General features: G+C 42.1%; 1 protein-coding gene across 1 annotated transcript in view; it reads right to left on the minus strand.

Moving 5' to 3' along the window:
- The window catches only part of LOC124803436 (leucine-rich repeat-containing protein 24-like), a gene marked incomplete at its 5' end in the record, with an annotated part of 196,948 nt that overhangs the window by 71,961 nt on the left and 101,150 nt on the right, over positions 1–23,837 (minus strand). Inside the window, 1 exon segment of the mRNA XM_047264621.1 lies at positions 949–1,121. Coding sequence (XP_047120577.1) covers positions 949–1,121 — 173 coding nt within the window.

The following is a 23,837-nucleotide window of genomic DNA, read 5'->3' on the forward strand; positions in this document are numbered from 1 at the left end:
TGCATGAATGGCAAAACGTCATTTTTTCGAATGAATCCAGGTTCTGTTTACAGCATCATGATGGTCGCATCCGTGTTTGGGACATCGCGGTGAACGCACATTGGAAGCGTGTGTTCGTCATCGCCATACTGGCGTATCACCCGGCGTGATGGTATGGGATGCCATTGGTTACACGTCTCGGTCACCTCTTGTTCGCACTGACGGCACTTTGATCAGTGGACGTTACATTTCAGATGTGTTATGACCCGTGGCTCTACCCTTCATTCGATCCCTGCGAAACCCTACATTTCAGCAGGATAATGCACGACCGCATGTTGCAGGCCCTGTACGGGCCTCTCTGGATACAGAAAATGTTCGACTGCTGCCCTGACCAGCACATTCTCCAGATCTCTCACCAATTGAAAACGTCTGGTCAATGGTGGCTGAGCAACTGGCTCGTCACAATACGCCAGTCACTACTCTTGATGAACTGTGGTATCGTGTTGAAGCTGCATGGGCAGCTGTACCTGTACACGCCATCCAAGCTCTGTTTGACTCAATGGCCAGGCGTATCAAGGCCGTTATTACGACCAGAGGTGGTTGTTCTTGGTACTGATTTCTCAGGATCTATGCACCCAAACTGCGTGAAAATGTAATCACATATCAGTTGTAGTATAACATATTTGTCCAATGAATACCCGTTTATCATCTGCTTTTCTTCTTGGCGTAGCAGTTTTAATGGCCAGTAGTGTATGTCTGTTGGCGTAGATACGTGTGTTAGCAGTGAATAGTAAAAACGCACCTCATTAATGACAGCTTGGAAGCTGTTACTCATTGACTCTATACATTCTGAATACGCATTCACGTCATAAGCTCTAGGAAAAGTGGAGATGAGTGTAACTCCGAGTAGTAGCGCTATGGCAGGTACAGAAGTTGAAAACAAGCTGTGCGAGGTGAGGGCGAGCGTACCAGCTGTTGATGCGCGGGATGTGGAGGTCCGCGGAGGGCGTGGTCGTCTCCTGTTCGTCCTCCTCGTAGCCGGCCTCGTCCTCCACGTCTTCGTCCTCGTCATCAGTGTCGGGCACTCCGCGGTACTCGCGCATCCGCGGATGGGACACCACTGCAGTTTCGGCCGTGCCCACCTGAAATACAACTTGCAATTTAAAGTCTCGCTAACATTTACTGGCATTTTACCTAATTATAACTTTCAGTCATTTCGTAACGTTACAATGATCATCTTACTCTCAAATGAATTACGAAAAATATGACATCAAACGGTGAAATCGAGTATAAGAATGTTCATATGAAGCCTCACTGATTCGCAAATACAGTTAAAAAAAAGAAAACTGTGACACAGAGATACAAAGATGCTGTTTGACCACGATAACTTGGCGATTTCGCAGGTGCTGCCAGAAGCACAGAAAATCTTCCCTACTTGAAACGTATTGCCGCGCGGGATTAGCCGAGCGGTCTTTGGCGCTGCAGTCATGCACTGTGCGGCTGGTCCCGGCGGAGGTTCGAGTCCTCCCTCGGGAATTGGTGTGCCTGTTTGTCCTTAGGATAATTTAGGTTAAGTAGTGTGTAAGCTTAGGGACTGATGACCTTAGTAGTTAAGTTCCATAAGATCTCACACACATTTTTTTTTTAACGTATTCGTTTGTCTCCGAGCGCTGCCAACGTCAAGCTGCCTCTAGATGCGAAGTATGGCGATAGGATTGTGTTCACTAGCAAGTAACTTCTGTAAGCACTTGGTGAGATGTTTCCATTAGAACAGGAACTTACTCAAGTTTACTTCTTCAAGTCACAGGGGCAAGTTTAATTCAGGAACTTGCTGCAAATACTTGTGTCAGAAGTGCTGTTGTTTTTAAAAACCAAAGTAGTCACCACTGTTATTACATTATTATAACTGAATAAAAATAGTGACGTAACACAAAAATAAAGGAATAGGAAAAATGGTAGAGGGGCACATATTCATGTTATCCAGAAACACTATTCAGTTAACTGAAATCAGGCGAATTACCTGGATAAAAACTTTGAGGTCGTCGTACGTAAATTTCCAGCATCTCTTGTCTATTGTGCTGTCAAATATTCGATAACAGGAAATAAAAATGCAGCGCGGTATCTCACCAAGAGACTGCCTTCTAATTACTCTTCGGTTATTGCAAGCAATACTTGATTGGCGACTCCATAGTGTCCTGTGCACTAAGACCAGATAATGGGTATACTTGGAAGAAGAGACAGCATTGGTCGTATATTTTTGTTTATTATCGCAAAATCGATTTTCGGTCACTTAGTGACCATCTTCAGTGCTGTAATATATAACTTAAACTAGTAAGCACTGGTGTCAATAAGCTTACGGCGATCACATAGATCTATATGATCGCCGTAAGCTTATTGACACCAGTGCTTCCTAATTTAAGTTATATATTACAGCACTGAAGATGGTCACTAAGTGACCGAAAATCGATTTTGCGATAATAAACAAAAATATACGACCAATGCTGTCTCTTCTTCCAAGCAAGCAATACTTGTTACTTTTATCACGAAGTTTCAAAAATGATTCAAATGGCTCTGAGCACTATGGGACTTAACTTCTGAGGTCATGAGTCCCCTGGAACTTAGAACTAACTAACCTAAGGACATCACAGACATCCATGCCCGAGGCAGGACTCGAACCTGTTCCGCATCGGTCGCGCGGTTCCAGACTGTAGAGCCTAGAACAGCTCGACCATCTCGGCCGGCTATCACGAAGGTAATGAACTTACGTTTACGGTAACATTCAAGAAAATCAGCTAAAATTTAAAGACGTCTGTACTGCCATTCTACTTTCCCTTCTGGAGAAACAAATTGATCAGTAAACTCACTTCGCACTTCCTTGGGTGGTGATGCCAATTATAAGTGTTTAGGGGTCCCAACGCTACAATGTTTCCACCAATCTGCGAACTTCATGAAGTCGACGAAACTAGCGGACTTCGGCGGGAGGAGGGGTATTGCAGATATGGTGGTTCCAGAATGAGATTTTCACTCTGCAGCGGAGTGTGCACTGACATGGAACTTCCTCGCAGATTAAGACTGTGTGCCGGACCGAGACTCGAACTCGGGACCTTTGCCTTTTGCGGGGAAGTCTTCTATCATCTGAACCACCCAAGCACAACTCACGACCCGTCCTCACAGCTTCAGTTCTGCCAGTACCTCGTCTCTTACCTTTCGAACTTCACAGAAGCCCTTCTGCGAACCTTGCAGAACTAGCACTCCTGGAAGAAAGGATATTGCGGAGACATGGCTTAGCCACAGCCTGGGGGATGTTTCCAGAATGAGATTTTCGCACTGCAGCGGAGTGTGCGCTGATATGAAACTTCCGGGCAGATTAAAACTGTGTGCCGGACAGAGACTCGAACTCGGTCCGGCACACAGTTTTAATCTGCCAGGAAGTTTCATGGTGGTTCCTAATATTCCACTCATTTCTATGATTATACGAATAACTCGCCATACCACTGCAGGAAGTTCGACAGAATGCTTAGTAAACGTGATTTCAGGATTAAGAAGTTAGAGTGCTTGCGAGTTATGCGAACGTCTATTGACTCAGTTAGGAAGACTAAACTATTATCTAAAACAAAAGAAAACAAACGAGCCTTGAAAATGTACGTCGTGGGTGAAAACGCTGAGACCAGAACCACAAAGTAGTCCGTTTACAATTGCGATCTAAATCCGATAGAACTGGCATGGACCAAAATGAAACAAAATTTTAGTGAGATAAATGTCACTGGTCAAGACTGCAGAATCTTGTCAATTCTGCTTTTCTTTCAGTTACTGTGCAGGACTGGCAAGGTTACTACAGGAAAGTGTAACAGCTGGAGCAAGAGTATTGGAAACGAGGTGGAATAATGACAGTGGCTATGGATGAAGCCGTTATCAGTGCCACGCCCTCAAGCATGATGATGATGATGGTGATGTTGAATCAAACACAAATGACAGTGATCTTAAGCGAACATTATTTTGACAGTTCTGTCAGGCACAGTTAATTACACTTCGTAAACATTACTACTGTGTTGTGTTCAATAAATGCTGTGCCCAAACGGATTCCGTAAACCAGTTTTTGACTTTCATTCATAGTGTCGTATGTTGTACATTCATCTACGTCCACTTTTCATTATTTTTGATAAATAAATTATACAGAAGTTGTAGGTAAAACGCTCGAACATGAATATGTCAACAAATTAGACGATTTGCTATCCAACGGAAGTGTCACTTAAGCGGTCAATATTTCTACGAATATCGCCGCTGATTTCGTGTTGAGCATAAAACGTGGGTGGTGGGCCATGGCCGCTCCCGACAGCCACTGCGACAATCGTCAGCTTATGGTGGATGAACAGTTATTGATCTTATGCCATCATGTAAATGAACTAACAAAGTTTTGTACAAAACGTTACACTTCTAATGGGAGCCTTTCGTGAGTCATAAAATGTCAAGACCTTATTGTAACTTAGCCGATGTCCGCACATCATGTGTGTGGTCATTGAGGCTATTGCATCGACATATCTTCTACAGAGATTCCAATGGCCACGTACAGGCAAGCCACCCACAATGTCTTTTACATAATCCCACAGGATGAAATCTAGAGGGGTTATGTCCGGAGGCAGCTGTGACCACTTGGTTGGTCCATTACGTCCTATCTACTGCTGTGGAAGTGTTCGGTCCAGTAAGTCACGAAAATGTAAACTTTAGTGTGGTGATGCATCATCATGCTGGAAGTTCATTTCTGGCTGAAGGGGAGGAAACTGAGGGACAGCAAATTACTAAACCATGTACCATACAAACGGTCCCCGTTACTGTTCGCTCGATGAAGAAAAAGTCTCTTTGTTTTTCATCAGAGCACACCACGCATGAAAATTCTCAGTGTCTCTGACCACCTTGACTATTTACCTGGTGGTGCTCTGCAATGTTCTCAAAAACTGTGGTTCTTATTCGAAACGCAGATTCCAATGATGTGCTAATTAACACTCCCCTGTGGAAGAATGTTTCATCAGAGCAAACTTAATTTTCTAAATATTTGAGGTTGTATCCAACCCGATCTAATATCACAATAGTCGACTGGTGGCGAAGCTGAAAGCCGTTTCTGTACATTGCTTTGTAAGAGCGCAAGCGAAGTAGTTTGTGCACCCCTTGTGAACTGATGAACAAGGGGTATTTAGCTATGTTATTGATGGTGGACTGCCTTTGATGGACTTATTTAGAACATCTCTGATTTCCTCTACCTTTTTTATCAGATGTTCGCTTTCTCCCATAACCTGTTTACACTTCAAGTGGTTGTCATATCGAGCCTTAATCGGCTTAATATGTGGTGGTTCTCGTTAGAATTTGCCTCTGACATTGCTTTAGACAGGGGTAGTCTTTCTGAGGCATAGTAATTTCTGGTATTTATTTGGCATCCTAAACAAAAAATGGTCAGTCTAGAAGAAATTTTGACAGAACGTTCTAAATTAATTTACATGTTGCTCAAACCGCTACTATTTACGGGTTTCTACTGCATTCGGTAATCAGGGACGTTTCATGTGGTCGTCCCCTTAAGTCAGTCCCCTCCCGGAGATCGGAATGGGACACTAGGCCGGTATCTTCTGCCAGGGAGACACTTCTTCAGCTACAGGCGTATCCTATAGATATTCATTACTTTTCTTTTGCATACTCATGCCGTTGATCATTGCTACTTCTTCCACCTTTCAGAGGCAGTTTCCCACCTTATGGGCAAGAGAGTGCTATGAATCTCTGCCGTCTTTGACTAGGTCGTTGGAAGAATGAAGGTGATTTCTTATCCGGACGTCTTCGGTCGACATTGGTGACGCTTTTTATTCGAAATTTAAGTAGTGGCTGGTTCGTTTCCTGGACTCAAGACGTTTTGACCACTACTCAAAGACGCTACCCCTAGACCATACGTTTAGTAGCTCGTAAAGGAAGAGCTTAGGGTCAGGCCAGGGGAGTTCAGGGAAACATTTCGTAAAACAGCAGGGAAATGTGTTACACGTGAAAGTCAGACTGCAGATCTTCACCTCCATTGCAACGTGAACGTGTCACAGTTCAGCTGTGTCTGGCTATTTTCTAATTCCTTGTTGGCACATACTCTCATACAAGGACGAATCTCTTGCTGCACGTCCACGCGATAATTCTGTGTTCTTAGAAACCGGGAAGAACAAAAGAAGGACACCTGGAAACAAATTCCTACATTTTCAAGTCACGAGATTCTTCGTATTCCATGTCAAATACGGTCCCCTCTTGCGGATTGTGAGCACATACAAAGGATATAAAGTCAGATACCATTTGCAACGAAATCTATACATATGTACATCCAGTACGAATGTGATAAATAAAAATTAACAATAACAAATAATTATCAGCAGAGAAGCATGGATTTGATGTTCCAAAATTGCTGGTATGATTGGGAAAGAAGGGACTTGAGTAGTTTTCTGGTCCATTACTGATGTCTTCCTGGAGTCGCGGAATGAAGCGTTACCCATTGCGTTTGCTTCTGTCAAACTCGCAAATATGCCACTGGAAATAACACTTACGGAAAAATATCGAAACACCAAAAAAAAAACAGTAAATGTAGAGTAATGAAATTTTTGGAGGACATTTGTCTAGGTAACATATTTTAGTGTTTAACATTGCGAATTCGCAGGTTAATTTAAGCAAGTCATTGAAAATGGGAAATGCTGGTACATCAATAACCGCTGTAACCGTCAGAATGTTGGATACAGGGTGCTAACGCGCATGCATTGTATTGTACGTATGCCGGATGTCAGCGTGTGTCATGCAGTACCATGCCTGCTGCACTTGGTTGGTCAGTACAGAGACGGTTAATACTGTAGGTGGCTGACGCTGGAGATGTCGTCCGATGGTCCCACATGTGCTCGACAGAAGACTGATCACGTGATCTTGCGGCTCTAGGCAATCTGGCGGCACTCTGTAGAGAAAGTTGAGTTACAACAGTAGTTGTGGGCGGGCTTTATCCCGGCAGTGTTGTTCACGAATGACAGCACAACAGGTCGAATCACAAGACTGACGTACAGATTTGCAATTAGGATGTGAGGGATAACCAATGCGTGGGATAACCACGAAAATACTCTTTTTCCCGCGGCCGGAGTGGACGAGCGGTTCTAGGCGCTACAGTCTGGAACCACGCGACCGCTACGGTCGCAGGTTCGAATGCTGCCTCGGGCATGGATGTGTGTGATTTCCTTACGTTAGCTAGGTTTAAGTAGTTCTAAACTCTAGGGGACTGATGACCTGACATGTTAAGTCCAAATGTGCTCAGAGATATTTTAACCATTTGAAACTCACCACATCCAATCTCAAAGGCTTCTAGCGCCACCATTATACGATTGGCACAAAATATGAACAGATATAATCTTTCAAATGCAGAAACACGACTAACAACTTTAATGTACGTCGCGAAACTCCTTCTTGATGTTGGGATTTTTGTTTCCCATCAGTGTATGTGCTGAGGCACGGAACTTAAGCAGAGTTATCGCAGTACTGGTTTTTCGCGTAGACAATGAGAACTGTATAGGATCATGGTGATTACCGGATGATCTTCTTCATCTTCACAATGTATCGAGCAAACTGTAAACTACGGAAATTCAGCAGTACTCGTTCCAGATGGACGGATTGAAGTCGACCTACATACTTTCGGAGTTTTACAGCATGAGCCTGAGGGAACAAAACGAAGAAAACCTTAGTTCCTGTACTGCAGCAGGTTACAAGATGTAGCAAGTAAGTTATAAGCCCAGGTATTACTTGATCTGGGTTATAGATGTCTTTTATGGCTTAAATGTAAGAATCTACTTTGCAACCCATCGTGCCCCGCTTTGACAGCAGAGAACCCTGATAAATATGTTGGACAAAATAAAACTTACCCGCAAAATATTTTATGCATCTTATGATGGTCAACACAACTACGTTTTGTGCCTTATACGATGGTCACTCCAAAAGAAATGCACATGACTTCTGTAAAAATACAGTTTTCATTCTGCATGTGTGAAAGTTTTACAGTGTGTAGATACACCCTTCCCGCTTGTTTTCAGACTTAGGTCAGCCTCTTCCCGTGAGTGGCGCCGTCACAGCATGTCTTCAAGATGGCTGCTACACTTGACGTTCGTCAGAAGCAACGTGCTGTCATAGAATTCCTGTGCTGTGAAAACAAGACAGTGGGACATCCACAAGAGGTTGAAAAAGGTGTAGGGAGATGCTGCTGTCGATCTCAGTACAGTCAGTCGGTGGGCAAGCAGGTTACGAAATGAAAGCAGGCACGCCAATATTGAGGATTGTCCTCGCAGCGGCAGGCCTCGTACTGCACACACTCCGGACAATGTGCAGAGAGTTAACGAATTGGTGGCTGCTGACAGACGTATCACAATGAACGAATTGTCACGCTACGTTGGTATAGGAGAAGGAAGTGTTTGCAGAATACTGAAAGTGTTGGCGTTAAAAAAGGTTTGTGCCAGGTGGGTTCCAAGGTTGTTGCAGTGACTCACAAAGAAACATGAAAAACGGTATGCAGCGAACTTTTGGGACAGTATGAGAATGGTGGAGATGAATTTCTTGGAAGAATTGTGACGGATGATGAAACATGGCTTCATCATTTCTCACTGGAGACGAAGAGGCAATCAATGGAGTGGCATCATGCAAATTCATCCAAGAAAAAAAATTCAAAACCACACCCTCTGCTCGAAAAGTTATGGCTACAGTGTTTTTCGATTCCGAAGGACTCGTGCTTGTGGACATCATGCCAAGTGGAACCACCATAAATTCTGATGCATATGTGACGACACTGAAGAAACTTCAAGCTAGACAGAGTCGTGTTCGACCACATCGGCAAAAGCAGAATGTTATGCTGTTGCACGACAATGCACGGCCACATGTCAGTCTAAAAACCATGGAAGCGAACACAAAACTCGGATGGACAACGCTGAAACACCAGCCTTACAGTCCTGACCTGGCTCCATGTGACTATCATCTCTTTGAGAAACAGTAAGACTCTCTTCGTGGAACAAGGTTTGAAGATGATGACTTCCTTGTGCACGCTGCCAAACAGTGGCTCCAACAGATTGGTCCAGAATTTTACCGTGCGGGTATACAGGCGCTGGTTCTAAGATGGCGTAAGGCAGTTGAGAGGGATCGAAATTATGTGGAGAAATGAAAATATTGTTCCTAAAGGATGTATCTACACACGGTAAAACTTTCACACATGTAGAATAAAAGATGGATTAAAAAAAATAGTGTGCATTTTTTTCGGAGTGACCCTCGTATGTGGATAATGTAATTTGTATAGTCTATATTAAGGTACATGAAATATTTTCCAGTGCAGGCTTATTTTGACACCGCATTCCTTTTCCGATACATTAGGAAATCATTGGATATGAACTATATGAAAATGTGCTATAATCTGCCCTTCAATTATGGTTGTAGAAAACAATAAAGCGCCGTGCATGTAAATGACAGAAAAATTCCACAAAAATATCAGAAAATATGTAAGTTAAAGAGGCAGTTCTATTTAATATAGAAGCATAATACAACGCTACACAGTTACAAAATGTAATCTATACTGGTAACGTTACAACGGACTCACAGATTGCATTTATTCTACGGCAGGGTAAGCAGTCACTGTGCAGTGCACGAAACAGTGCAAACATTCGCAGGAAACAGACGCTACAGTGGAGGGTTAGCAGTTGCACTGTGAAATTAACCGTGGAATTACACACCTAGCGGATTTCACTGCGTCCGCTTACGGTGCAAGTTTCTACAACACACGAGAACCGTAGCGAAAGAGCATGCTGTGAACAGCTAAAATTAGCCAGAGTTTGTTCCCAGCTGATGAAAATGGGAGCTAATTAGAATCGCAAGAGACGGACTCGTATTAAAATCCACAACTTAAAACTGTATGGCGGCTTGACAGCTGGTACGAGATGGTGGCAATGTAACTGGTTAACAAAGATTATATACTCTCTGATTAATACATCTAAAGTAACGTAAAAACTTCTGCTTGTGTTTCTGCCGTAAGCACACACGGATTGCTAGCTCCGTCTTATCGTTCTTTCGTTGAACTTTCACATGTATTTAAACATCCGCGAATAAGATATTTTTATTAGAGAGCTTGGATGGAAAGCTGGTGACTGTTGTAGTTTGGGTTTTGGATTCGTGCAGCTAATGTCAAACGGTAGTTGTGGCACTAAATGAGAAAAACCGGATAAGAGCGAATAAGACTATCGCTCTGAGGGTCCCATGCAAACTTAGTTATGTACATAAACAGTTATCCTATAGCTTTTGCTGAGTGACTTTGCGAGCAATAAATTTATATGCCATATATGGCGGTACTTTTTTTATTACCGTAGAGCTTAGTATTTGACATAAATATGAACTTGATACTTCTGCCCATTCCTGTAAAAAGACAGTTCTTGATACATGGATAGACAGACGGAAAACATAGTGATCCTATAAGGGCTCCGATAATACCTTTCGAAGTACGGAGCCCTCAAAAATGGACCTTGAAATACAAGAGAGATATCACCAAGCACAAGTAGTTAGACAATGGTGGTATTGTGGAAGCTACAACGGAAGTGTAAACATTGAGCGGTCACGGGAATTCGGGTGGGTTGGAGAGGAGAGGCTTGTCGGCACATTGCTGTTTAACGCTAGATGTAGTTTAATGTCACAAAAGTCGAAACTCAGCTTCGTGGGAGTGACCTACATACACGAACTGATTTCTCAACAAGTTCACATCGTAATGAAGTGTGTTTTAACACAAATGGTACAGCGAAAAGCCAAAGAAACGTGTTCACCTGCCTAATATCGTATAGGGCCCCGCGAGTACGCAAAAGTGCCTGCAACACGACGTAGCATGGACTCGACTAATGTCTGATGTAGTGCTGGAGGGAACTGACACCATGAATCCAGCAGGGCTGTCCATAACTCCGTAAGAGTACTAGTGGTTAGAGATCTCTTCTGTGCAGCACGTTTCAAGGCATTTCAGATATGCGCAATAATGTTTAAGTCTGGGGAGTTCGGTGCCCAGAGCATGTGTTTAAACACAAAAAAAAAAATGATCCTGGAGCCACTCTGCAGCAATTTTGGACATGTGGGGTGTCGCATTGTCCTGCTCGAATCGCCCAAGTCCGTCTGAATGCACAATGGACATGAATGGATGCAGGTGATCAGACAGGATGCTTGCGTACGTGTCAACTGTCAGAGTCGTATATCTAGACTTATCAGCCGGTCCCACATCACACCAACTGCACACGCCCCACACTATTACAGAGCCTACATCAGCTTGAACAGTCCGCTGATGGCAAGCAGGGTCCATGGATTCATGAGGTTGTCTCCATACCCGTACGCGTCCATCCGCTCGACACAATTCGAAACGAGACTAATTTGACCAGGCAACATGGTTCCACTCATCAACAGTCCAATCTCGGTGTTGACGGGCCCAGGCAAGGCGTAAAGCTTTGTGTTGTGCAGTCATCATGGGCGCACGAGTGGGCCTTCGGCTTCGAAAGCGCATAACGATGATGTTTCGTTGAATGGTTCGCACGCTGACCCTTGTTGATGGCCCAGCAATGAAATCCACAGCAATGTAATTAAGTGCTGCATTTCTGTCACGCTGAACGATTCTCTTCATTTGTCGTTGATCCCGTTCTTGCAGGATATTTTTCCGGCCGCAGCGATGTCGGAAATTTGATGTTTTACCGAATTCCTGATATTCACGGTACACTTGTGAAATGGTCGTACGGTGAAATCCTCACTTCATCGCTACCTCGGAGATATTGAGTTCCATCGCTCATGGGCCGCCTGTAACACCACGTTCAAACTCACTTAAATGTTGATAACCTGCCGTTGCAGCAGCAGTAACCGATCTAACAACTGCGCCAGACAGTTGTCTTATATAGGCGTTGCCGACCGCAGCGCCGTATTCTGCCTGTTTACATACACTATGTGATCAAAAGTATCCGGACACACCCAAAACATACGTTTTCCATATTAGGTGCATTGTGCTGCCACCTGCTGCCAGGTACTCCGTATCAGTGACCTCAGTAGTCATTAGACATCGTAAGAAACAGAACATGGCGCTCCGTGGAACTCAGACGGAGTTCGAACGTGGTCAGGTGATTGGGTGTCACTTGTGTCATACGTCTGTACGCGAGATTTCCACACTCCTAAACATCCTTAGGTCCACTGTTTCCGATGTGATAGTGAAGTGGAAATGTGAAGGGACAAGTACAGCAGAAAAGCGTACAGCTGACCCCGTCTGTTGACTGACAGAGCCCGCCGACAGTTTGAAGAGGGTCGTAATGTGTAATAGGCAGACACCTATTCATACCAACATACCGTCATACAGGACAGTTAGGCGGGAGGTGAGAAAACTGGTATTTCATGGTCGAGTTGCTACTCATAAGCCCCACATCATGCCGGTAAATGCCGAACGACGCCTCGCTTGGTGTAAGGAGCGTAAACATTGGACGATTGAACAGTGGAGTAACGAATCACGACATACAACGTGGCGATCCAACGGCAGTGGGTGAGTATGGCGAATGCCCGGTGAACGTCATCTGACAGCGTGTGAAGTGCCAACAGTAAAATTCGGAGGTGGCTGTGTTATGGTGTGGTCGTGTTTTTCATGGAGGGGGCTGGCATCTCTTATTGTTTTGCGTGGCACTATCGCAGCACAGGCCTAAATTGATGTTTTAAGCACCTTCTTGCTTCCCACTATTGAAGAGCAATTCGGGGATAGCGATTGCATCTTTCAAAACGATCGAGCACCTGTTCATAATGCACGGCCAGTGGCGGAGTGGTTACACGACAATACCATCCCTGTAATGGACTGACCTGCAGAGAGTCCTGACCCAAGACCTATAGAACACTTCTGGGATGTTTTGGAACGCCGACTCATTGCCGGGACTCACCGACCGACATCGATACCTCTCTTCAGTGCAGCTGCCAATCCCCAAGAAACCTTCCAGCACCTGATTGAACGTATGCCTGCGAGAGTTTAAGCTGTCATCAAGTCTAAGTGTGGGCTAGCACCATATTGAATTACAGTATTTCCGAAGGAGGGCGTCACGATCTAGTGAGTCATTTTCAACCAGGTGTCCGGATACTTTTGATCATAGTGTATCTGTATTTGAATACTCATGCCTATACCAGTTTCTCTGGTGCTCCAGTGTATATCTTATTATGAATGAATGTAGTAAAAAGTTTGAGTAATTAGTATAGTCAATGGATAGACATTGTTCTAGAATCCACCTTCAACTTGAACCCAACATTCTTGAGTAGTTACGTAAATGAACACATCATTGTAATGTAATAATATGATCGTAATGTAATTTTTTTACAATGTAAGCAAGCAAAGTAAAACAGTGTAAGTACATAACAGAAACACAAAACGCATATTACGCAATTATACAAAATTAGTTGAGCCACTAGTTAAAAATATTCAAGATTTTTGTACAAACATATTTTTATAAGATAGATATTAGGTTTGTGGTGGTTTGTTCTTTCTCCAGCAGCTATGTAGGAGCCGTAAGTAACTTAATTACATTATACTGAAGCATGGTGTTGTTCCAAAGCCATGTTTACTAAATAACCTGGTAGTAGTTGTTATGTAACCTAACGACCATCAATTAACACAGCACTCTAAGAAACAGTACTGACATATTCGATCCGAGTGAAATGAACAAATCGAGTATTCCCCAAGTGAGATGTGAATAATTACTAAACTTGGAAGCACCACATGGGGACGCTGGACTTGAAGTTCAATTCCAAGTCCCCTTCCCCAGGGGGTGTCAGTGAAGGTGTATCTATCTACTCTTTCCTCTCTTCTTTTATTCTCTTCTTAAATTATGCTATAAATTTATATTTCCTACTTCCAAAGTAGATAATTTCTCTTTAGAAAGTAAGTGTAATTGCTGTAAGTAAAGGAAATATAACACCAAGTTGCAGACAAAAGATCCCCAAGCTGCCCCACCCCCACGTGGTGGTGCATGGGCAACAGTGCCCGTGGCCTCAACTGCACAACACAATTTTGCTGCGCAATGGTAGACATGGATACTGGCTAAGGTGTAAACTTGATCTTCATCTCACATTAACGACATGAGGTAGTTTGAGACGGAATTTTTCTTTGTGTTTTTATTTATTTAAGTATTTTTAATTAATATTTTAACGTTTTCTAAAATATGAAAATTTTATATTTCTGTATTTGAACCACTATGTCCAGAGAAATTAATAATAATGTAAAATCAGCAGAACATGGACAACTGAAGTAGTGAAGTGTTGCACGCGAGACGAGTAAAGGCGACTGTTGAACTGGGGTGCGTGTGGCAAGCGCCAAACGTTACACAAAAGGAAACTAAGAGTAACTGTCGGTGTGAAATGTGGCGTGAAGCGAACGAAAACGAAGGACAATGTGCAGTCGTATGAAGCCGTGAGAGAGGGAATATGGCGGGTTTTACGGAGACTGGTGATATGTTGCGCAAGGAGAATAGATAAATTTAATATAAAAGACATAAGGAATTTTCTCTGTAGAGAGTGTTTTGAGTTCCGATTATTGGAGCTCAAAGAATAACTTTCGAAAGTAACTTATCAGGAATCTATATTTCCGTTGTGCAATGTTGTTGTTGTTGTGGTCTTCAGTCCTGAGACTGTTTTGATGCAGCTCTCCGTGCTACTCTATCCTGTGCAAGCTTCTTCATCTCCCAGTACCTACTGCAACCTACATCCTTCTGAATCTGCTTAGTGTATTCACCTCTTCGTCTCTCTCTACGATTTTTACCCTCCACGCTGCCGTCCAATACTAAATTGGTGAACCCTTGATGCCTCAGCACATGTCCTACCAAACGATCCCTTCTTCTGGTCAATCCTATTCAATACTTCCTCATTAGTTATGTGATCTACCCATCTAATCTTTAGCATTCTTCTGTAGCACCACATTTCGAAAGCTTCTATTCTCTTCTTGTCCAAACTATTTATTGTCCATGTTTCACTTCCATACATGGCTACACTCCATACAAATACTTTCAGAAACGACTTCCTGACACTTAAATCTATACTCGATGTTAACAAATTTCTCTTCTTCAGAAACGCTTTCCTTGCCATTGCCAGTCTACGTTTTATATCCTCCCTACTTCGACCAACATCAGTTATTTTGCTCCCCAAATAGCAAAGCTCCTTTACTACTTTAAGTGACTCATTTCCTAATCTAATTCCCTCAGCATCACCCGATTTAATTTGACTACATTCCATTATCCTCGTTTTGCTTTTGTTGATGTTCATCTTATATCCTCCTTTCAAGACACTGTCCATTCCGTTCAACTGCTCTTCCAAGTCCGTTGTGCAATACTTCAACAAAAACAGCTTTACTTAATTGATAATTTATATAGTCAGTTTTGTAGAAGGATGAATATTAGCATACGGTTACATTTCGAAGGCACAATGCGAAATCAATAAATAGTCGCACACATTTATTGCATTAAACACCGAATGTGTTATCTACACAAATACAGCCAGTGTTTGTGTGACTTTTGTATCCTCCCATCAGTGGCGTATTCAGGAAAACCTCAAGGAGGGGGCGCTAAAGATATCTTGAGCTACCTTTACTTTTACCGTAATAAAAAATAATCGAGTCTCATGCAAAGTTTAAGAAAGTTTTATTTAAACTGATTTTACACATATACAAGACAATGCCATCTTACGATACAAAAAAGTTACAATTGTGGTTCTCTTCTTTAAATGATAAATTCTATGCGCCTGTTCTTCCTGGCAAACTGGTTAATTACATCGTGAATAGGACAATCAATGTCAGAGTCAGTATTACGAGTTAGGTACGGGAAACTATTGTTACGTTATATGTAAAAATATTGTTACGAGTCTCAAAACAATATTTTTACTGAGAAACCACTATGAATTGCTATTATTAATACTTCACAATCAGCTGATCACTCTCACTCTTGGTTAATCTGCACACCTTCATTTGCTACGGCTAGGACTTTTTACATATTCATTCTTCAGTCTTAATATTTCTGCTTCTGATTGTAAACTAGCTTCCTATTCGGCGAATAGTCCGTATTTATAACGCTACGCATCAAAGGTTCTCTGTACAAGAAAACAGTAGAATATTCGCGACTTCTCTCAAACAAATGTCACACGGAATAACGTATCGAAATCACTAGAATAGCCGCGACTTTTCTCGTACGTATATGTTAGCTATCTATGTGCCAGACAGAAACGTATAAAATACGATGACGCGGAAGCTCGTGCTACATAGGAAACTACAACTGCTCCAGTATCCGCACTGCCTCCCATACGTTGTTCACCCTTTCGTAGTTTTGAAACTGAAAAACTTTAGCATTCCATCACACACTTTGCGACCATCAATAATTTTAATACAAAAAATTTCTGCTATTTAAAGTGGAGAATCACCATTTTGATTGCAGCGACACAGAAGAAATAACGGAACAAATAATCGCAGCACCCAAACAATTTACATGCGTAGTCATGTAGAATGGTTTTTGGCATTCACATCTTTGGTTGCCAAGCAACAAGTATTAACAAACAGCAGAGTGATACAAATAAACGATAGCTTTACCTGTTACTAGTAAATACGTCAGTTCAGTTAAACCTTTGAATCAGTATTAAATCGGAAAGACTACTTCGATTAATTTTGTGAGAGTCGTGAATGGTATGAAATTTCTCGCAGGCGAAAGACTTGAACTATTGTCACATATAATGGGGAAATGTACTAAGACATGCGTTATATAATTGCAGTATATAATTACAATGGTATCTTTAATACATTACAGAATTTGACGGAAGCTTTCAGAGAGATTTGTGTGGCAATCTACTCTTAACGTAATGCCATTTCTTCTCTCCTACGTATTTGTGGCCTTGTATTCAATATTTCATTGCTTACTGCCTTCATAGAAAAACGTCGGTAAATTTCCAGAGGCCTATGAGCCCCATAACAATGCGAGTAATTTCGATTTATTAAAGATATGCACACATGGTGGAATTTTAATAACTTCATTCAGAAGGGTCGCCCAAAGGCAACATTTTGCTCATATACTGTCGTTAAAATTTCCTCATATGATGCTTGTCTGGTGTTCAATGATGATAACTATGGAAGAATCAGGACGCTTATGAGACTAGGATTTTATGCTGGTTCCTTCACTGAAGACTTGTTGAAGAAGACTGATTATGTGCGTATTGTTAGTTCCGAAAAGTAAGCGGTGAAGGATATTGGCAAAAGAGCACGCCGGACGGATCAGCCTAGACGTTACGAGCTACATAAAAGACCAAAACGGCTAAATGTATTATTATGCCCAATATTAAGCACTTGTTTCTGGCATAAATGCTTTTCACACAACTTCAAATTTTCAGTATATAAGGAACATTTTCGGATAAACCATTGCGGATGATAGGGTGAAATTTGCTACAGACTTTGTAGAAAATATAACGCAACTTCCTGTGGTGCAAAATTTTTCTAAATGCGTTACTATCAGATTTATTTAAATTTTTGTGAAATAAAAATTGCGGTATACCACAGACATAAATTTAAAAAAGAATGTAGAGGGTGTTCTAAGACTAATATTAAATACTGGTATACAGATTTTGTTTATGTAATTACTGAGAATGGCCTACAGTGGAAAACCCAGGATGGAATGTAACATCATGAAAAGGAAAGCTGCCACTCACCATATAACTGAGTTCTGAACCGCAGATAGGGACAACAAAAAGGCCTTTGTCGAAAAAAGACCAGAGACACACACACACAAACACACACACCCACACACACACACACACACACACACACACACACACACACACACACGCACGCACGCAAACGCGGCTCACACACGCACGACTGCAGCCTCTGGTAGCTGAAGCCAGACTTGGCAGTGTGGCTTCAGCTGCCAGAGGTTGCAGTTATGAGTGTGTGTGTGTTTGTGTGTCTGTCGTCAGTTTTCGACAAAGGCCTTAATAGGCGAAAGCGTATGTTGTGACAGTCTTTTTGTTGTGCGTATCTGCGACTCAGTATCTCTGCTATATGGAGAGTAGCAACATTTCTTTTCATAATATTGAAAATGACCTACGATATTTCTAAAGCGGTAAGTAAAGTGACCCTTGAGAAAATATTTCTCATTTGCTAGTATGTATATTCTAAAATAATCCGGAAAAGTTCTGATGAAATTGTTTGACAAAAAATTTAAAAAAGGGTTCAGATTATTGCCAATAACGTAATGTAAACATGTGCAAAATTTGGTTCAGTTATCTGTCAACTGACCTTAGGTTATGTGTACCCATGTATTTTCTCATACATCCCCCCCTTAATTGGTTGCTCTTTTTGACATCATGTAGTATTACAGCTTAACAGCTCGAGTATATGGCATCGTTAACTTAGAGAGTTGTCGACATTATGCATGTGATGAATATCATCAGTGAATCAAAGAAGCAAAGATTAGCAGTGGAAGTACAATTTTGTCAATATGAAGAAAGGATAGTACAACTATAAGCTAAGGGCCGAGTTGAGTAGTAGCTGCAAATTCTCTGCTATGCAAGTTATTAGTGTGTGGATTACACATATCAGTGTCTTGAGCCCCGTAAATAAATTTCAAGCTGCTTCAGGCACGCGCGCGCTGACCTGTTCGCGGTGGTTGAGTATCCTGGGCGACGGCGGCTTGTGGTTGAGCTCTATCTTCTCGTAGCTCCCGCCGCCGCCGCCTCCGCCGCCGCCACCCGCCCCCGGGCCGGACAGACCGCCCCCGCTGTCGCAGCCGCCGGCAGCCTGCGTACTCAGGCTCTCCTCACCCTGTAACGTCACAAAACGAGATGGCACGCTTTCTTCTCACAAATTACTCTACAATACATGCTGCATCCTCCGGAAGATATGGGACAATGCCTACACTTAAGACAGCCGATCTGCCTTTAACTCAGCCCCAGCATAAGCGTAGATTCCTGAGTTTAGTTTAGTTTAGCTAATTACTTGTTCCATCGATCAATAGCACGGAAAAACCGTTATGATGTGGAACGTGTCAAATGCGCACAGGAAACAAGGGTTTATTTTTTTTAATTACATCATGGTGTTATACTTAAATATTTTTATTATCTATCCCATTCCCTTAAATGGCACAAAATGCTTATATTATATCTCCAGATTTATTTACTCATATTCAAGAATTCATCTATGATATATAAGGAGTTGTCAAGGAGGTATGATTTCAATTTGTTTTTGAAACTATTACTGCTGTCTGACAGACATTTTAATTCATCTGGTAATTTATCAAAAAGTCTTATAGCAACATATTTTACCCCTTTCTGTGCCAAAGGTAGGTTAAGTAAAGGATAGTGTAGGTCTTTCTTATTTCTGGTATTGTAATCATGAATGTCGCTGTTGATTTTAAACTGGTCCATGTTGCTGAGAAAAAATTTCATTACTGAGTAAATGTACTGTGAAGCAGTTGTAAGAATTCCTAACCTTTTAAACAGCTGCCAACAATATGTGCGACTATGAACCCCACACATTATTTTAACTACTTGCTTTTGAGCAGTGAACACCTTCTGCCTAAGGCTAAATTTACACTGCCCGCGATGCGATGCGATGCGATGCCGAGCCGAGCGGAGCGATGAAGCGCTGAAATCGCGTGACAATGGGCAGGCTTGGTTTAACAGTGGCAACAGAGAGATGACCGTTTAGACTGCAGGCTGGGCCGAGCGATGTGATGCGGTGCGATGCGATGACTCCGCTGTAGTCGCAACCGAGTTTGCGTTTCGCGCGAGTGTTTGGAGCGATTGCTCGTTTGCGCTTGCGTCTGGAGTAATTGCTAATTAACAATGTGCGTGAACGCCTCGTGTTGTGGGGCCAGAAAAATAAATATTACCGCAATAGGGATTTTGTTCGTCAAGTATGGAACGAAATAGCTGAAGATTGTGGAACAGACAGTAAGCACAAAAAAGTAAAATAAATAGCTACAAGACTCCAAGAAATAAGTAACACAAACAACTTCGTTTATTTTCTAATTTTAATTGTGTATAGATACTATTACAGTATTTTGATAATGAAATGACGTTCACAATAGTTACAGTATTTGATAATTTCGACATTAAATATTTTGGCATTAATGACTGTTGAAATAGTTTTTGAAGGCCTCTCTGACACTCCTCGCTCTTCTTGAAGCACTACTGTTTGCTCTGTCATTTTGGAAGCATACTGCTAAAGCACTGTGTTCTGTTATGTCCTGGTCAATAGACAATTGAAGGGAAATGTCAGGCCCATCTTTATCGATTATTTTATTGTGCTAGACGCAGATGCACTGGATAATAATGTCTGCATGTTCTACAGAAGTTTCAATTTCCTTTCGGAGAAGACGCCACTTGCTGGCCATAATTCCGAAAGTGCGTTCCACCACCGTTCTAGCCCTCGATAGCCTCCTGTTAAATAACCTCTCTTCCTCAGTCAGTGATAGTTCAGGGAAAGGGCGCATTAAGTTTTCCAGTAGTGGAAAGGCTTCATCTCCAACCAACACTAATGGGGCTTTTACTGAAGTACCTGGTAGTTCTTTCGGTGGAGGCCAGTTTTCAGTTTCGTTCAAAATATTATTGTACAAGTTACTTGCTCTAAATGTGCCACCATCTGATTGCTTGCCATAGCCTCCAATGTCAACTGCTATTAACTGCAATTAGCATCGGCTACAGCTAGTAAAGCAAGCGAAAAATATTTTTTGTAATTGTAATACATTGTCCCAGAATGAGGTGGACATTTAACCCGAACATGCTTACCATCAATGGCTCCCACACAATTCGGAAAATTCCAGTTGGCATACATGTGTTTTGCAGCGGTTTGAAGCAGTGGTATAGTAGGAGAAGGCAGATGTACAGGGCTCAGAATTTCACATATTGTGGCGCACGTTTCATGCACACATTGTGCGACTGTAGTTAGACCCATCCGAAACGACTGTGACAGTTCATGGAAAGACATCCCAACCGACAAATATCTGAAAAAGACTGAAATGAGCGTAATTGAAGGGTGTGTAGGATCTCCGTAGGATTTGCAGTTAATGTGCTAAGGACAAAAAATGTATTAAGTATACAGTGTATTTAATTATTTACGCATATTTTCACGTCTATATTTTCAGCCGAGGTACTGAAGAATAAATGGAAGAACCTACGTGACACTTTCCGTTCTGAACTCAAAAAAACTCGTGCTGAACGTTCAGGAGACGAAGGTGGCATGCCGCCTTTCCAATCCAATTGGCCGTGGTACGAGCTAATGACCTTCCTGACTGACATAATGACGCCACGGAAAACGAAGACTAATGTTCATCACAGTAAAAGAACAGCATCGCAACACGACGACGTACCATTTTCACCAGAGAGAGAGAGTGTTTCACCTGATGAAACCAACCAAGACTGTCTGTAAGTTCAGAGGGTAGCGTTTCGATGCCTCCTCCCTCACCCACCCTACACACAAACCAAAATAAGAGATCCAAGAAATCGACAAACTCTGAGTTGCTAAATATAGAGAAGCAAAAGTTGAAGCTAATTGAGCAACAAATGTCGAAATGAGAAACGCAAGATGACAGCTATCATTTTGTAGTGAGTTTACTGCCAGCAATGCGAAAACTATCACCAGCAGATCAGTTGAGAGCCAGGATAAAAATTCAGCAGGTTCTTTTGGAAGAATTGGAACAATCAACCACAACCACTGCACATTCGTTGATGTCACCTTATGCACCTGAAAATCCAGTTGAAATCGTAATTGCTGGAAATCCGCAAAATGAAATCGTCATTTCTGAAATTCAACCTGATGACATTGTTATTTCAAGCAACCAAGATTCTGAAAACTTTGATACTTACGTGAGTGAGCTGTGATGTATTTAACTTCTCATTGTCAACTACGTCAAAATTTATTAAAAGAAAGTATGAATCTATCACAATTTGTAAATTTTTCATAATAAAATGATTACTGTAAACTTAATATTGTGTACTTACTTGATAGTGATCATAACTTTCTCTTCAGGGGTAATAGCCATTCTGAAATTTGTGTTTTGCTTCTGTAATCTATTTGAAACAGACGACGCTATATAATCAAATGTCTCTGTACTCATTCTGAAATAATTCCAAAATTTATCCTCATCTTTTCTCAAGCAACTGTACAAATGATGAAATTCTCCTAAAGCCCTCCACTCCTTGTTGATTTTATGCACCCATTCACGACTGCGTTGAATTTTCAGAGCACTGTTTTCTAATAAAAAAGAATTTACTGGGTCGAGGAAAAACGACGTCGTGCCGAGACTGCTCAATTGCTGGCCAGATCGCGAGCGCGCTGTATGGTGTGCAATGTGAACGCTCCATCGCATTGCATCGCTTTGGTCATTATGGCTCGCATCGCATCGCGTCGCGTCGCATCGCGTCACAGGCAGTGTAAACGTACACTAAGTGTTGCGTTGCCCCAGAATATTATTCCGTATGACATCAGAGAGTGGAAGTATGCAAAGTATGTTAGGTTACTAATTTCTACATCCTCAAAATGGGCAATTATTCTGATTTAGGAGATCCAAAATATGAATATTCCAATTAAGATTCTCATCTATATGTACACCCAAAAACTTAATATGCTCTACCCTGGCTACTGACTTCTTTTGATATGTTATGTTTATTGAAGGAATTAATCTTTTGGCAGCAGAAAATTGGATGTACGGTGTTTTTTCAAAGTTCAGAGCAAGCCCATTCGCAGAATTAGTAACTTTTCCAAAGACCTTATTTGTATCATTTTCTATCGGACTTTCTTTTACTGGATTAATAATTATGCTAGTATCATCAGCAAACAGTGTAAGTTCAGCAACTTGTTTCACATAAGAATGGAGGTCATTCACATATATCAGGAACAGGAGGGGACCCATGACCGAACCTTGTGGAACACCTAATGTAATTTCACCCCAGTTAGATGAAGTGGCAAACTGCTTTGAATCACTTGAAGCATATAAAGAGACTTTTTGCTTCCTGTTCTGTAGATAGGCGGCCGGAGTGGCCGAGCGGTTCTAGGCGCTACAGTCTGGAACTGCGCGGCCGCTACGGTCGCCGGTTCGAATCCTGCCTCGGGCATGGATGTGTGTGATGTCCTTAGGTTAGTTAGGTTTAAGTAGTTCTAAGTCCTAGGGGACTTATGACCTCAGAAGTTCGGTCCCATAGTGTTCAGAGCCATCTGAACCACTTTTTGTTCTGTAGATATGACTTAAGCCACTCATATGTTGTTCCATTTATACCGTAGAACTGTAATTTCTCCAACATAATGTCATGGTTCACACAATGAAATGCCAGAGAGGGCGCATACGACAAAGACTACATGATGCAACTGCCTGACTTCACACAAATAGTTCCCTAGCAGACATCCTTCCGCAAAGAGTGAATACAAGCAGACGCTGGGCTCCACTCACCAGACATAATCTAAGGAGAATCGTTGTACAACTGCCATACGGCATTAGGACAGTACTCTGAAGAGACAGAGAGTCACCGGATAGCAATGTGCACATGCAAAGGCGGCGGTAGCATCGCACACACAAGGTGTAAGAGGGCAGTACACTGGCGGATCTTCACTTGTAGTGACTCATGTGGAAACCAGCAGACATTCAGCGCGCAATTGTAGTTGGAGCTAGACGCACGGATTATTTCATTTCGTAAATCGTCAGGGAATTCAATATTCCTACATTCACAGGGTCAAGAGTGTGCCGAGAAAACCAGATTTCAGGCATTATCTCTCATCACGGTCAACGCTAGCGTCTGGCCTTCACTTAACGACCGAAGCCACCGTCGTTTGCCTAAAGTTG

The sequence above is a fragment of the Schistocerca piceifrons genome, chromosome 6 (genome assembly GCF_021461385.2).
Source record: "Schistocerca piceifrons isolate TAMUIC-IGC-003096 chromosome 6, iqSchPice1.1, whole genome shotgun sequence".
NCBI lineage: Eukaryota > Metazoa > Arthropoda > Insecta > Orthoptera > Acrididae > Schistocerca > Schistocerca piceifrons.